Source organism: Emydura macquarii, unplaced genomic scaffold (genome assembly GCF_026122565.2).
Source record: "Emydura macquarii macquarii isolate MOO-44397 ecotype Brisbane River unplaced genomic scaffold, CSIRO-AGI_Emac_v2 contig_587, whole genome shotgun sequence".
NCBI lineage: Eukaryota > Metazoa > Chordata > Testudines > Chelidae > Emydura > Emydura macquarii.
In genome coordinates, this window is record NW_027130724.1 from 12,446,904 (window position 1) to 12,461,861 (window position 14,958).

General features: G+C 41.1%; 2 protein-coding genes across 2 annotated transcripts in view; one reads left to right on the forward strand and one right to left on the reverse strand.

Annotated features, from left to right (window-relative positions):
• Positions 1-14,958, forward strand: part of PSMA1 (proteasome 20S subunit alpha 1) — a 505,652-nt gene that overhangs the window by 314,796 nt on the left and 175,898 nt on the right. The gene's annotated exons all lie outside the window — the stretch shown is intronic.
• Positions 1-14,958, reverse strand: part of PDE3B (phosphodiesterase 3B) — a 238,160-nt gene that overhangs the window by 107,587 nt on the left and 115,615 nt on the right. The window contains exon 3 of the mRNA XM_067540721.1: positions 7,921-7,971. Coding sequence (XP_067396822.1) covers positions 7,921-7,971 — 51 coding nt within the window. The remainder of the gene's footprint in view (positions 1-7,920; positions 7,972-14,958) is intronic.

A 14,958-nucleotide genomic window follows, 5' to 3' on the forward strand; every position in this document is an offset into this window, starting at 1 on the left:
GAGATAGTCTAATATAGTGGGGATTGATGCCGTTAGTGCATTGACACTGTTTCTGTTGACACCATAAGGAGAATCTACACCATTTCTGAAGGTACGTTTTTCTTGTGGCAGGTTTTCTGCTATTTAGTAAAATATTTCTTACTGGTTGTTATGCTGGGTAAATGGGGGGAGAGCATTGTCATATTGGTTAACATCAGTGTGTCAAAATCATAATAATTCATGTGAGATATGCCATGTTAGGTACTGTTAGAAAGGTTATAATATGTAAGTCAGATGATAATACTTATGTTCATGTGTAACATGTGAAATGGAAGTTATTGATATATTTGAGATATCTGTATTTCAAATTGTGCTGCTTGGGCAACACCCCAGATAGGATGGCAGCAGGACAATAGCCTGCTTAATGGCCCATTAAGATGCCCACGGATGCAAGGGGCCCAGGAAAAAACCAAAGGCATACCTGAAAAGTTACCAGGATTGGCCCACGTGACTCTGGACTCCATTTTAGTTCTTGTTACATTCCACAAGACAGCATGGCCAAGACCAGAGGATATATCAGGCCAAGCCACAGAAACCATTTTGTCTTTGTTCCTGTTCAGCTGCAGACACATATCTGCCTCTGGATCAATTCATTTTGCAACTGAACTGAAGGACTTAGACCCATCCAGGTGTTGGATGTATATCAGAGGAACTATACAAGCCTGCAACTCCACAATTCTCCCAGAAACTTGATGTATATGAACTTTCAATCATTTGTATGTATCTGATTTGCTCTGACCCTTTAACATTTCTTTTATGGCTTATTTCTTTCTGTTTACAATAAACCTTTAGTTTTAGTTACTAAAGGATTGGCTGGCAGCATGGTATTTTAGGTAAGATCCAAACTTATATTGATCTGGTGCTGTGGTTGACCCTTTAGGGTCAGTGGGAACCTTTTTAGTAAAGAGTATAAAGAACTAGTCTCATTACTGGACCCAGTGCTGATTTGGGAGCCAGAAGCTGAAATGCAGTAAAGGGGGCTGTGTGTATTTGTATACCGGCTTCTGTGGGGATTCAGAAGCGCAGTTTGTGGCTGGTTGGGAAGCCTGACTTCAGTGTCACCCACCAGTGTTGGGAGAATCTTCTCTCCATTTGCAGCCTGCCCTGACCTTGGCATTATCAGTTGGCTACCCTGGGCACAGGACGGGTCACACTGGCTCCGAACATTGTAGTTCAGATTGGCGGAACCAGTTAGGAACCATGCTGTGAGATGTAAATTCTTCAGGTGAGGATGGCGTATGGTTCTGTTGTCCTGGGAGAGGAGATCATCGAATAGTGGGAAAGCGATTGGTGCATGGATTGACATCTATATGAGATAAGTGAACCATGGTTGACTGGGCCATGCTGGTGCTATCATTAGCATCTTCGTATTGTCCGTGCTAATTTTGTGTATGGTTTTAGCTATCACGGAGATAGGATAGGTGGGAATGCATACAGAAGACCTGTGTTCCAGTTGATGAGGAATGCATCCCCCACTGAACGTGTACCTAGACCTGCTCTTGAGCAGAAGTAACAGCATTTGCGATTCTTCATTGCTGCAAATAGATGGATTGTGGATAACCCCACTGACGAAAGATGTTTTCCAGGACTGTATTGTGTAATTCCTACTCGTGATTGGTGCTGAATTTTCTGTTCAGGTTGTCTGCAGTGATATTCTGGGTTCCAGGTAGATATGCTGCTGAAATGTGGGTATTGTGGGATATGCACCAATTCCATAGTCTCATTGCCTCTGAGCATAGAGAGACGGATCTTACGCCTCCTTGACGATTGATGTAAAACATACATGTGATGTTGTCTGTTATTATCTTTATAGTTTTCCCTGCTATCAGAGGTAGGAAGTGTACACAGGCCTTGCGGACAGCCTGTAACTCCAGTAGATTTATGTGTAATTTCATTTCCTGTGGTGATCATTTCCCTTGAACCGTATGCTCTTGCAGGTGTGCTCCCCATCCAATTAGTGATGCATCTGTCGTGATCATGATTGAAGGTATTTTGCTTATGAATGGAGTTCCTGTTTGAAGATTGTTGGGCTGTGTCCACCATTTTAATGATTGATTGATCTTTTTTGGCACTGCTACTGTTTTGTACAGAGATTGTCTCTGTGGTTTGTAAACTGTCACGAGCTACATTTGAAGTGGTCACAAGTGCAACTGTGCATTTTGCACTATGAAAGTGGCAGCTGCCATATGACCCAACATTTGAAGGCATGTGGGTACGTTCAGAGTTAGGCTGCTTTGTATTATGGATTCCAGATTCACAATGGTCTGAAATCTGGTCTTTGGTAGGAACGCCCTGGCAACGAGGGAATCCAGCTGAACACCTATAAACTCCAGTTGTTGCACAGGCTATAGGGTGGATTTTTTGTCGTTTATCATAAGCCCTAGTGTGTGAAATAATGTTCTTGTAGTGTGAACTGCATGAACAGCTTCCATATAAGTGCATGATCTTATTAGACAATCGTCAAGATAGGGGACTATGGTGACCCCATATCTGTGAAGGTATGCTGCTATTACAGCAAGTACCTTGGAGAAGAGTGTTGGTGCAGTGCAAAGGCTGAAGGGTAGCACTGTGTATTGATAGCGGTTGTTGAGCAGTGTAAATCTCAGGAATTTTCTGTGGGCCAGATGAATAGTAACGTGAAAATATGCATCCTGAACATCGAAGGCTGCAAACTAGTTCCCCGGTTCCAGCACCGGCAATATGGTAGCCAGAATAACCACCCTGAATTTTTGTATCTTTATGAATTTGTTCAATTTTCTTAAATCTAAAATGGGTTTCCAACCTCCAGTCTCCTTTTGGGTGAGAGAGTAATGAGAATAAAAGCCTTTTCCTCTGTGTTGGGAGGGAACATGCTCTACGGCACCTATTTGGAGGAAATGATCGACCTCCTGTTGTAATAGTTGTTCATGAGATGGGTCCCTGAAGAGGGACAGGGAAGGAGTTTGGGTTTTAAGTATGGAGTAAAGGGGATAGTGTATCCAGATCTGATAATCTCTAGTACCTATTTGTCTGATGTTATGTTTGCCAAGTGTTGGTAAAAGGGCCATAATAGATGTTTGAACAAGAGAGACTCTGGCTTCGGAAGGCGGGATGTTGGCCAAATCTTGTTTTTGAAAAATACATAAAAGAACAGAACCATAAACACTGCCCCCCTTCCTACCAAAAGGCACTTCAGCCTGACACATTGTAACTTTAATCAAAAGTTAAAACCTCAGCTAACTCTTATTGTTTTACCCTTTGAAATGTTCACTTACTTTCTGTCTATCTGTTTTAAGACCATTTTATCTGTTAATTTTACTCACTTTCAATATATTTGTAAAAACCCTATTTTAAATATAAAAAGTCACACTGTAAAATATAATATACCTACCTAATTGTGAAAGATACTGGCAAAAATGAAATAATGTTTGCTTTAAAAATAATATGTGAATTCTTCAGCTAGGAGTTGGCACTGAGTGATTGAAGTGTGAATGGCTGAGCAATTGAGGTGGATGTAGACGGGGAGAGTGATTGAACAATTGGTCTCAGTAAGGGATATGAAACAGACACGAAGAAAACACTAGCCTCACCTAAAAGGCTTGAGGGAAGAAGAAAGGAGCGAAGATAATAACTTTTACCATTCAAATGGCCGAAGAGGAGTCCCCTGATAAAATTTGGGCCAGCCCACTTAAAGGACAAAATCTGATCAGGCTTGCAGCAATGAGGGTGATTAAGAATCACACCAAATGCAGATGCAGCCTGACAGAGCAAAAACCCATAGACTTACATGGGGTCTTTTTCCTATAAAATGGAACAGAAAGACGAAGGCTGGAGGTTCAGGTCTACATCACCACACCATCTAGGAGTACCGATGCACATCAGCAGAACCTTGCTCCTCACCCTCATGCTACAATCACCTGGCCAGTGACTACCACGAGCACCAAGAGGCTGGTAACCATAACAAGAGGCTGATAACTGGGAGACCCATATGTATGTTTGTCTGTCTCCCTGTCTGTGTATGCCCGTCAGTGTGTGAGAGTGGGAATGAAAGTATCAATTGAAACATGTGTCTCTGTAATTGTAGTATTGATACAATGTTAATACTGTTTTCCTAGTGTTTACATTATTAATACTATTTCACTAAAGTAAAGAACAATATTGATGTTATTACAGTGTTGATACTTTTCTTTCTATTGATACTATTTATCAAATTTCTGTATTCACAATAAACGTGGCTTGTTGCCTTATCCCCTCAAAAATATCCTGTGATATTTGTTATTTGAATAATAGGAGGAGGTGTATAGACCCTCGACCAAGTCCTCAAAATTGTTGCTTCGGAGGTGCAGCCTGGGATGTTGATTGCTGCTGGTCAGTCTGTTCACATTGCTGTGGCTTTTTGTTGGGAGCGTGATTGTTCGAACCATCTGTTTTGTGAGTAATGTTGGTATCTGGAATTATATGGCTGATTCCTGAAGGGTCTTCTTCTTGTTGCAGGTGTGTAAATTCCAAGGATGTGGAGTGTAGCCCTGGAATCCTTCATGGTATGCATGACTTTGTTCATTTTTTCTGCGAAGAGCTTTGCTTTGTCGAAAGGAAGATCCTTGATTGTTGCCTGCAGTTGTTTAGGCAGGGCTGCAGAGTGAAGCCATAATGCCCTCTGCATGACGATAGCAGTTGCCACAGTTCTAGCCGCAGTGTCAGCCATGTCAAGGGAAGCTTGCAACGCTGTTCTTGCGACCAATTGCCCTTCTTTGATCAACGATTGAAATTGCTCTTTTTCTATCTTCCGGGACAAATTCAATAAATTCTGATATCTTGGAATAATTTTTGTGATCATAATTTGATAGTAACGTAGTGTAGTTTGCTACTCTGAACTGAAGAATAACTGATGTGTAGACTTTTCTTCCCATTTAGTCCAGTCTTTTGTCATGTAGTGTCAACTTATGATGCTGCTTTTTGTTCCTCTGGTTAGCAGCTTCTATAACTAGGGAGTTAGGAGCTGGATGGGTGAAGAGGAACTCAGTATCTTTGGCAGGGACATCATAATTTTTGTCAGCCCTTTTACAAGTATGGGGGATGGTGGCGGCCATCTGCCGGATGTTATTTGCTGGCTCCATATGGGCATCATCCATCAGAAGGACGATTTTGGTAGATGCTGAGGTCTGCAATATTTTAAGCAATTTGTGTTGTGACCCTGTCACTTCCTGGAGTGGGATCTCCAAACTGTCCACCACCCTCTTAAATAGTTCCTGGAACTGGTTAAAATCATTTGCAATTGTGGGGGTGAGGGAACTATGGTCTCATCAGGTGAGGAGGATGAGCTGTGTGTGGTTGGAGGTATTTCTTACTCCACACTCACATTCTGTTCGTCAGCAGGACCGGTTGTTTTGGGTCGTGTTTGAGTAGATCTAATAGGTGATCTTTCTTTGCACCTATATGAGGTTGATGGTCTACAGTGAGATGGAGAGTAAGTAGACCAGGTGTCCCAGCCAGGACAGGGCATACGATATTGTGGAGCAAACCATAGAGGTGCAAACCATGGATATGTTGGTTGCCTGTGATGTGGCTAATGTCTGGGTGGGTGGCCTCTAGGTGATGATTGTTAGTAAGAAAAGGTAGCCTGTTCACTATCATACTCCTCATCCCTGGAGAAGGGGATGGGAGACATGGGCTGCTCATGAGTGAAGTGCACTAGAGAGGTGTCAGTCCCGTAGAGAGGGGATAGCTGGAAAGATGTTACAAATTCCTCCTCATAATGTTTGCTCTTTTGAACATGTTTTCGCAGAGCCAGCGCTGTCGGCTCCATTGTCAATGACGGCACTGAAGTATGCTCTGTAGTATTTTCCGGTGCGCACGTATTCATCAGTTAAATAAGATTGGTCCCAAGACCGATCCCTGAGGAACTCCACTAGTAACCTCCTTCCAGCCTGACAGGTCACTTTTCAGTATGACCCGTTGTAGTCTCCTCTTTAACCAGTTCCTTATCCACCTTTCTATTTTCACATTAAATCCATCTTTTCCAATTTAATTAATAATTCCCCATGTGGAACTGTAGCAAATGCCTTACTGAAACCTACATAAATTAGATCCACTGCATTTCCTTGGTCTAAAAAAAAATCTGTTATCTTCTCAAAGAAGGAGATCAGGTTGGTCTCGCACGACCTACCTTTTGTAAAACCCTGTTGTATTTTGTCCCAATTACCATTAACCTCGATGTTCTTGACTACTTTCTCTTTCAAATTTTTTTCCAAGACCTTGCATACTACTGAGGTCAAACTAACAGGCCTGCAGTTACTCGGATCACTTTTTTTCCTTTTCTGAAAAATAGGAATAATTATAGCAATTCTCCTGTCATACGGTACAACCCCTGATTTTACAGATTAATAAAAACCTTTTGCTAATGGGCTTACAATTTCATGTGCCAGTTCCTTTCATATTCTTGGATAGCGATTATCTGGGCTCCTTGATTTAGTCCCATTAAGCTATTCGAGTTTGGCTTCTAATTCAGATGTGGTAATTTCTACCTCCATATCCTCATTCCCATTAGCCACGCTGCCACTATCCCTCAGATCTTCATTAGCCTCATTAAAAACTGAGGCAAAGTATTTGTTTAGATATTAGGCCAGGCCTAGATTATCCTTAACCTCCACCCCATCCTCAGTGCTTAGCAGACCCACTATCTTTTTAACATGCTATTTTTTCTACAGGATCTCTGCCTCGCTTAATGTTCAGGATGTAAAGTGCTCACTGATTGGATAGCCATTGAATTTTTTTTTTATCCTTATCATTCAAAGTGTGACTCAATGCTTTATTTACTGCACACCACATACCTCTGCACTGAAAAAAAGCTTTAAGATGGGCTTTCCTCTGGGACTAATCCTCATAGTATGTGAGTTCTTCATAAACATTAATTATTTATCTTCACAAAATTCCTCTAAATTAAGAAGTTATCATCATCCCTATTTCAAAGATGTGGAACAGAGACATAAAAGCTAAAATAGTCACAACTGCCTACTAAATTTGTTGCCTAACTTGAGACATCTAGGCCTGATGTTTCAGAAAAAGTCCAATGATCAGCTCTCATTGACTTCAGCTACAGATGTGAGCACTGAGCAGTTTTGCAACGCCAACCACAGATATCAAGTTGGGCACATAAAAATAAGGAACACACAATAGTTGCCACCTGAGAAAGTGACTTTTAAGTGACAGGATCATATGGGAACTCTGCACCAGAGAAAGGGATAAAACCCAATTCTCTATGGTATCATCCAACTGCTTAAACCATGAGACCATCTATTGCTTCATTTATTCCACACCTTTCAAGCTTCTTCAGCAAATAAGACTGAGGTGCTAAAGACAACAACCTTAGTTCATCCCCAGCTCATGATCCATAATGTGCACTGAATAAGGCAGAAGTTCTGTGGAAAAATAGTATATGATCATTTAACTAAAGACTATATATACAAAAAAGGGTTTATTAAGGTTATAAAGGCAATCTTAATTCTGGCATTTCCTAACTTCTGAGTGTTTGATTTTGCAGTATGAGCTGTCTTTAAACTTAACTTTGTTGTATATATTTTCCTAGATTTCTTTTTAAATGGAGAAAACAGAAATTCCATGCTGTGGAGTGATAACGACCTTCCTATGTGTCATCAGCATTATTGGAACTTTAGATATACAACACATCTCAACCATTTGAACTAACAGAATAACTAGTAGCAATAGTGGGCATAAAAGCCGTGCAAAAGGAAAAATTTACTTTCACAGGGAAATACCAAAATGGATGTCTCAACAAGCCCAGTAAATCACCTTGAGTATGAATCAGTATCAGGATATTGTCATTGCAATGACTCATAGAAATATCTGCACTCACAACCTCCAGTGCAGATAAAATAGACTGACCTGATAATGGGGTTTATACCACTGCTTCAAGTCCCAGTCCCAAAGAATCATCTATAAGAGAGACAAAATAAATAGTAATGAGTTATATGCAAACAGTCAAAAAGTGTGTTTTTAATAGAATACATCTTGATATGTTTATACTATTTACAATATTCCCTCCAAATTTTGGTGGGAGGGAAAGGTTTATTTTCAGCTGCCCATTTCATCGTCTCAATTGGTGACACTAAAATAAGAGTCATGATAAAGTATGAAAACCACATATAGCAATAACTGTCAGTAAAAAAATTATATTTTAAGAGCAATACAATTTACTTACTGATATAGTAACTATATGTGGGTTTTTTTTAAATCCTCCTGGATTGGAAACAGTAAAGTCATCCATCAGACAGGTCACAGCAGTGGGTGGTGATGCAGCTTTTCTTTTTTTATTTATCTAGATTTATATAGACAAACAAAATGGCACCTACACTAAATACTAAGTACTAAGCAATCTTGGAAATAATTTATAAGTATAGTTAAACACGGATAAACCAGTAATTGCCATCTAGATTTACAGCAAAGGGAAAAAATAAGAAAAAAATTCACTTCCACTAAAATTACTCCCTTAAACAACATCCCACTCCCCCAAAATGCCCACAAAAGAAAAGTCTTCATAAAATAATAAAAATATAGGACTGGAAGGGACCTCAAGAAGTAATCAAGTCCAGCCCCCTAATCTGAAGCAAGATCAGGTAAACCTAGACCATTCCTGACAGGTGTTTGGCCACATGTTCTTACAGACCTCTTGATGAGGATTCCACACCCTCTCTTGGGGTATGTCTACACTGCAGAGTGAAATCAACTTACTTAAAGTCGACTTTCACCCGTCGATTTTTAGAAGTCGCTGGATCATGTCCACACCACGCTCCTTGCGCTGGACTCGTGCATCCACACTCACCACGATTGTATCGGCAGTCAAAGCAGTGTACTGTGGGTAGCTATCCCACAATGCAACTAGCCACGGTGGCTGTTGGGACGAGATTTGTCGTCCCATGATGCAACACTCCTTCCCCCTTTCTTCTTCCCCCAAACAAATAGGAAACCGTTTCTCACACCATTTGTTTGTGCCGCACGCTTGCCATTGCTGTGGAGACATGGAGCCAGCTCAACTCTTGCATTATTATTGTGAGCATCACAAATACATCTCAACTTATCATGGAGTATTTTCAAAGAAGAGCAAGAACCCGAAGCACAGGCAACTGCTATGCCACCAAGGCTGCCCTGCTACAAGCCATCCAGCGGAACAATTCCTGATTGCTGCAGGCCGTAACGCATCATCTGCAGTCTGTGGAGCACCAGTTCTGGTCCCAGGAAACAAGTACAGACTGGTGGGACCGCATCGTTATGCAGCTGTGGGATGATGACCAGTGGCTGCAAAACTTTCGTATGTGAAAGGCCACTTTCCTTGAACTTTGCTCAGAGCTGGCCCCATCCCTTAAGCGCATGAATACTCGCTTAATACAAGCTCTGATGGTGGAGAAGCGAGTGACCATCGATTTGTGGAAGCTGGCAAACCCCGACTGTTACCGCTTCGTTGGAAATCACTTCGGAGTCGTAAATCTACAGCGGGAGCGGCCGTGATTCAAGTGTGCAAGGCCATTAATAGACTTCTGCTATGAAAGCTAGTGACTTTGGGAAATGTGCAGGACTTAGTGGATGGGTTTGCTGCGATGGGGTTCCCAAACTGCGGGGGGATCATTGATGGCACACACATCCCTATCTTAGCGCCTGCCCACCTCTCGACCAAGTACATAAACCGCAAGGGGTACTTTTCCATGGTCCTGCAGGCCCTTGTGGATCACAGGGGTCATTTTACAGATATCTATATGGGATGGTCTGGTAAGATGCATGACGCACTCGTATTTCAGCACTCGAGGCTGTTCTCTAACATGCAGGTGGGCACTTTCTTCCCAGACCAAAAAATTCACATCAGGGGTATTGAAATGCCAATAGTGATCCTGGGGGATCTTGCCTACCCCTTGCTCCCTTGGCTAACGAAGCCATACACCGGGCACCTTGACAACGACAAGGAGCATTTTAATAACAGGCTAAGCAGCTGCAGAATGGTTGTTGAATGTGCGTTTGGGCATTTAAAGGCCAGATGGAGAAGTCTCCTCATTAGGCTGGACGAGTGAAAAGAACATCCCCTCAGTGATATCTGCGTGCTGTGTTCTTCATAATGTATGTGAAGCGAAAGGGGAAAGGTTCCCCCAGGGTTGGGCTGTGGAGGCAGAAAGACTGGCTGCCAATTATGAGCAGCCAGATGCCAGCAATATGCTGAGAGCTAACCGCGGAGCGCTTCGCATTAGGGAGGCATTGAAAACCAGGCTCTGCAATGAGATGCAATAATGATTTATGTTCCTGTATGTTATGAGCCTTTGCTTTAAATCTCCCCTACCATGTACATCAGTACCCTCCAAATCCCTCCCAAGCAAGATATGATTTAATAAAGAAACGTGTTGAAATGATGCAAACTTTTATTTATGAACATTCAAGTCGGTGGGGGTGGGGGCCTAGTGTTCATTCACAGTCTCAAATGGTAGTATGATTGCTTGCAGGCCAGCTGTTAACGGGGCCACCACTGCTTTCTGCTCGCCTCCACCGGCGTGGAGTGCACCACATACTGCAGCCTGGCCATTCTCCTCTGAGACCGCTTTGGGTGGGGAAAGAGGGAGGGCAGCAAAGCCATAGGCTGAGGAGCGTTATGGAGTGTTTAATCCTATCCTCCAAAGCACTTCCAACTTCTCTCAGCTTGGAGAACTTTATAAGTGTACTCTCTATGCCATTATCTAAATCATTGATGAAGATATTGAACAGAACCAGACTGAGAACTGATCCCTGTGGGACCCCACTCGATATGCCCTTCCAGCTTGTCTGTGAACCACTGATAACTACATTCTGGGAATGGTTTTCCAACCAGTTAGGCGGCCTCCTTATAGTACCTCCATTTAGGTTGTATTTCTCTAGTTTGTTTATGAGAAGGTCATCCAAGACTGTATCAAAAGCCTTACTTAAGTCAAGATATACCACATCTACCACTTCCCCCCATCCACAAGGCTGGTTACCCTGCGAAAGAAAGCTATTAGGTTGGTTTGATACGATTTGTTCTTGACAAGTCCATGCTGACTGGTACATATCACCTTGTTGTCTTCTAGGTGGTTACAAACTGCTTAATTATTTGCTTCATTATCTTTCTGGGTACTCAAGTTAAGCTGACTGGTCTGTAATTCCCCAGGTTGACCTTATTCCCCTTTTTACAGACTGGCACTATATTTGCCTTTTTCTATTCCTCTGGAATCTCTCCCATCTTCTGTGAATTTTAGAACATAATCGCTAATGGCTCAGATATTTCCTCAGTCAGCTTCTTGGGTATTCTAGGATGTATTTCATCAGGCATTTGAAGACATCTAACTTGTCTAAGTAATCTTAACTTGTTATTTCCATATGTTAGCCTCTGATCCTACCTCATTTTCACCGGCATTAACTATGTTAGACATGCAATTGCTACTAACCTTTTTGGTGAAAACTGAAACAAACAAAAAAAGAAGTCATTTAGAACTTCTGGATTTCCACATTTTCTGTTATTGTTTTAATGTCATCAATATGATTTTTTTTTCTGCCCAGAAGAATTTTAATTCTGTTCCAAAACCAACCAACAACATTTTTTTCCATTAATATTTCATAGTAAGGATCTAGATTAACAGCAATAACTCAAAAAGCCAAAATAAATGCAAAAGTAAAAAATAAGATCTGCTAAAATGTCTGTGGAAAATGTGATAAAATATTTTCAATATGATCAAAAGTTTTGTTAGAAGTTACTGTTTGAATATGATTGCAAGCCTACATGTCATGAACAGCTTTACAAAACCACAAAACCACACTGATACGTCAGCAACACAATCAGAAGATGCTATCAGGTACAACTACGTCAATTCATTGTTCTTTCTGCAGGCCAAAAATAAAAACCACATAGAGAAAATGAAATTTAGAGAATCGCTATTACATTTTAGCAATGTTCAAACCTTGTGTCACTGTAATGTCACTGTAATTGGGAATCTATGGTTATATTTCTAATTGTGGATTTTTCCTGATAAGTGTAGGCTATGCAAATTAATTTATCTACAAACTACACAAAATAATTCACTGCTTTTCCTTTATTCTCAATCCAAAAATAAGATGTTGATATAACTGCCTTGATTGTTCAGACATCTTCAGTCCCTAGAAATACTTTACTCCTTTCTGTCTGTGAAAGGGCTCAGTTACGTTTTTGTGACTGCTCCTGTACCCTGAGGACTCTCTCATGAACACCACACAAGGTTTAAACCTGGCCTCCCCTTCTGTTCAGTGTTTATCAGAAACTGCAAGAAGTGGCAATAAAAGGACACAGGTTGACATGTTTCAGCATGCTGACAATATCCAGGTCTATCTCTCTGACATCTGACCCAATCAATGCAGTTGAACAGATGACCCAGTGCCTATGTGAAATGAGCCTACTGTGAGAAATCTTTTTTTTTTTTTTTTTTTTTGGGGGGGGGGGGGGGCGGGGGGGAGGCGCGGGGAGGGCAGGGCAGGGCAAAAGTCACTAGCAATTCAAAAAGATCAAACGTCCATACCAATTTGGTTAGATATATCAGTGACCTTTGATACTGTTGGCCATGAGGTTTTGTTGACTTGCCTGCAAACCTTCCAAGAGGTGGAAAGGACTGCACTTAAACGCCTTTTCTTTTTTAAGCTATGTTTGGTGTGGCAAATGAAATGGTCTCTTTCTCTGAAAAGGACCTTGGGGGATAACCAGGCTTTTGCAACTGCCAGGGCAGATTACTATAATACCTCTAGTTGATGCTACCCTTCATCATCAGTCAGAAATTACAAGAAGTGCATTTTTGCCATAAGAAGCATATTATATTAGTGCTCTTTGCTTCCAGATATAATTCAAGGTGTTGATCTATGAAGCCAGTATGATTAGTACCTCTTTTCTTGTGCACTGCTGGAACACAAGAGATAAAACTGTGCACTGCTAGAGGCATTTTCAATGGCAAGGCCTTAGGGCTAAACTTGTTTCCTATGTTGATCTGATAAAGACAAAGTAAGTTGACCTTCAGAGGATAATAATATGAAATCCATGTGTTGACTTAGATATTTATAAAATGGCAGTGTACATTTTCATTTATAGCATTATTATTTGAATGAACACATTATTTCAGTGAACATATCCCAAGGTCCAGAACTCATAACAGAAAACATTCTGAGGACATTTAATCTGGTGGATATAAACTTGAGCTCTTCAGCTGAATTGAACTGCCACAATAACAAAACTTTCTAAACTAATCAGGACCTCAAAATTGTATGTCTCCAAAAGGTCAAAAACCAACAACTCAACTAGTACATTAAAAATTAACTAGAAAGTACTGATCACAGAATATGTGCAATATTTTTCCCAGGAGAAGCAACATTAACATGTAGACTGCCACAATCTACACTAGCCAAACAATATTCAGGGCTAACTTCATGTATCACACATTGCAATAATCAAAAGTGAAGTAACGAAGGCATGGAATGCTATGGTGAGATCCCGTGAAAGAGAAAGTTACAACCTTCTTGCCAGCCACAGGTGAAAAATACAGGTCACCACACACTGCATATTTTTCTGTGTATGTCCTACTTCTATTTAAGTCGATTCTTATGGAAAATGGCTATTATATAAATCTCCTCTCAATCAGGCCCTTAACTTGATGATTTTTCAACATAAGAGATGTGGGGGTTTATTTCATTTTCTCCGATGCTTCTAACAGTCCACAAGGTGGCACTCAAATCCAGAATTGCAAAACACAATTGTTAACTTGAGGTCATATCTTACACTTGAGAGAAAAAGCAGAATACCATAGACCTTTTAAGTAGAAATATTAAGCTACAACTGCAACTACTCCATGATAGGATCATTCTGAGGTTTGGGGACAAAAGTGGATGGATGGGTTTAAACATGATTGCTAATTTGACCATCTGCTCAGTTTAGGGTCCATTTTAACCCTTAAGGTGTAGTTCTTCTTAGACAGGATGCTATAAAGATGGCATCTTGGGGGCCCATATTTTGTTTCTCAATAACTCCCCGGCCACATCTTCTTAGTTTAAGTGCAAGCCATATAATCTCAATCTGGAAGATAAAAGCTAAAAATTCCTTCTAGTTCCTCCATCATCAATATGGATTCTGCAATCAGAGCTTAGTTAACAATTCTGTTGAAGCTGTCCATAGTAAAACCCAGTGTACTCTCAAAGAGTGCTACTGAGCACTAACTGGAGCAAAAAGGAGTAAAACTTTAGTCTGTAAATGAATCTTTAAGAAGGCCCCCAGAATTTAAGACTACCCTTCTTTTAAAAATTCTGTTTCAAACAGTTACAATCATAGGCGGGCACAGCACATTTCATTAGAGTGTGCACCCAGGGAATTTTCATGATCTTTATCAGGGGTGTAAATGTCATGCGGAATGGTATTTCCGCGGCAGATCGCGGCATGTTCCCATCTGCCGCAAACTCTCGCAGCTCCTTCTTTTTCGGTGGCAGCTCGCTGTGACTTGCCATCCGCCAAGAAATCGCGTGCTCTCCACTCTTTCGGTGGCAGCTCTACCCTCCAGCATCAGCTTGAAACAGCGAGATGGCGCCTAGTGCCACATCTAAAAAGGTTCGTGGGCCAGATACAAAAGGCCTGCATTAGGCCTGCATTGAAACCCCTGCATTAGGGTGCTGCACACCCAGCACATCCCGTATGCACGCCTACGGTTACAATCAAGGAAAAACTTGAAAATGTTCCATCAGTTTAACCTAAAGGGTGAATTTAAACGGATATAGTTAAAACAGTGCAAACCACTATGCGAACATTCTTAGTTCAGTATAAGAGTGGCCTTTTCTGATTTAGCTGGTGACAAGTTTAGGTTAAACAAATAAGCCACTTGAACCAAAATAACAGTATCCACATGGATTTGTCTCAGTTTAATAAAGCTGATT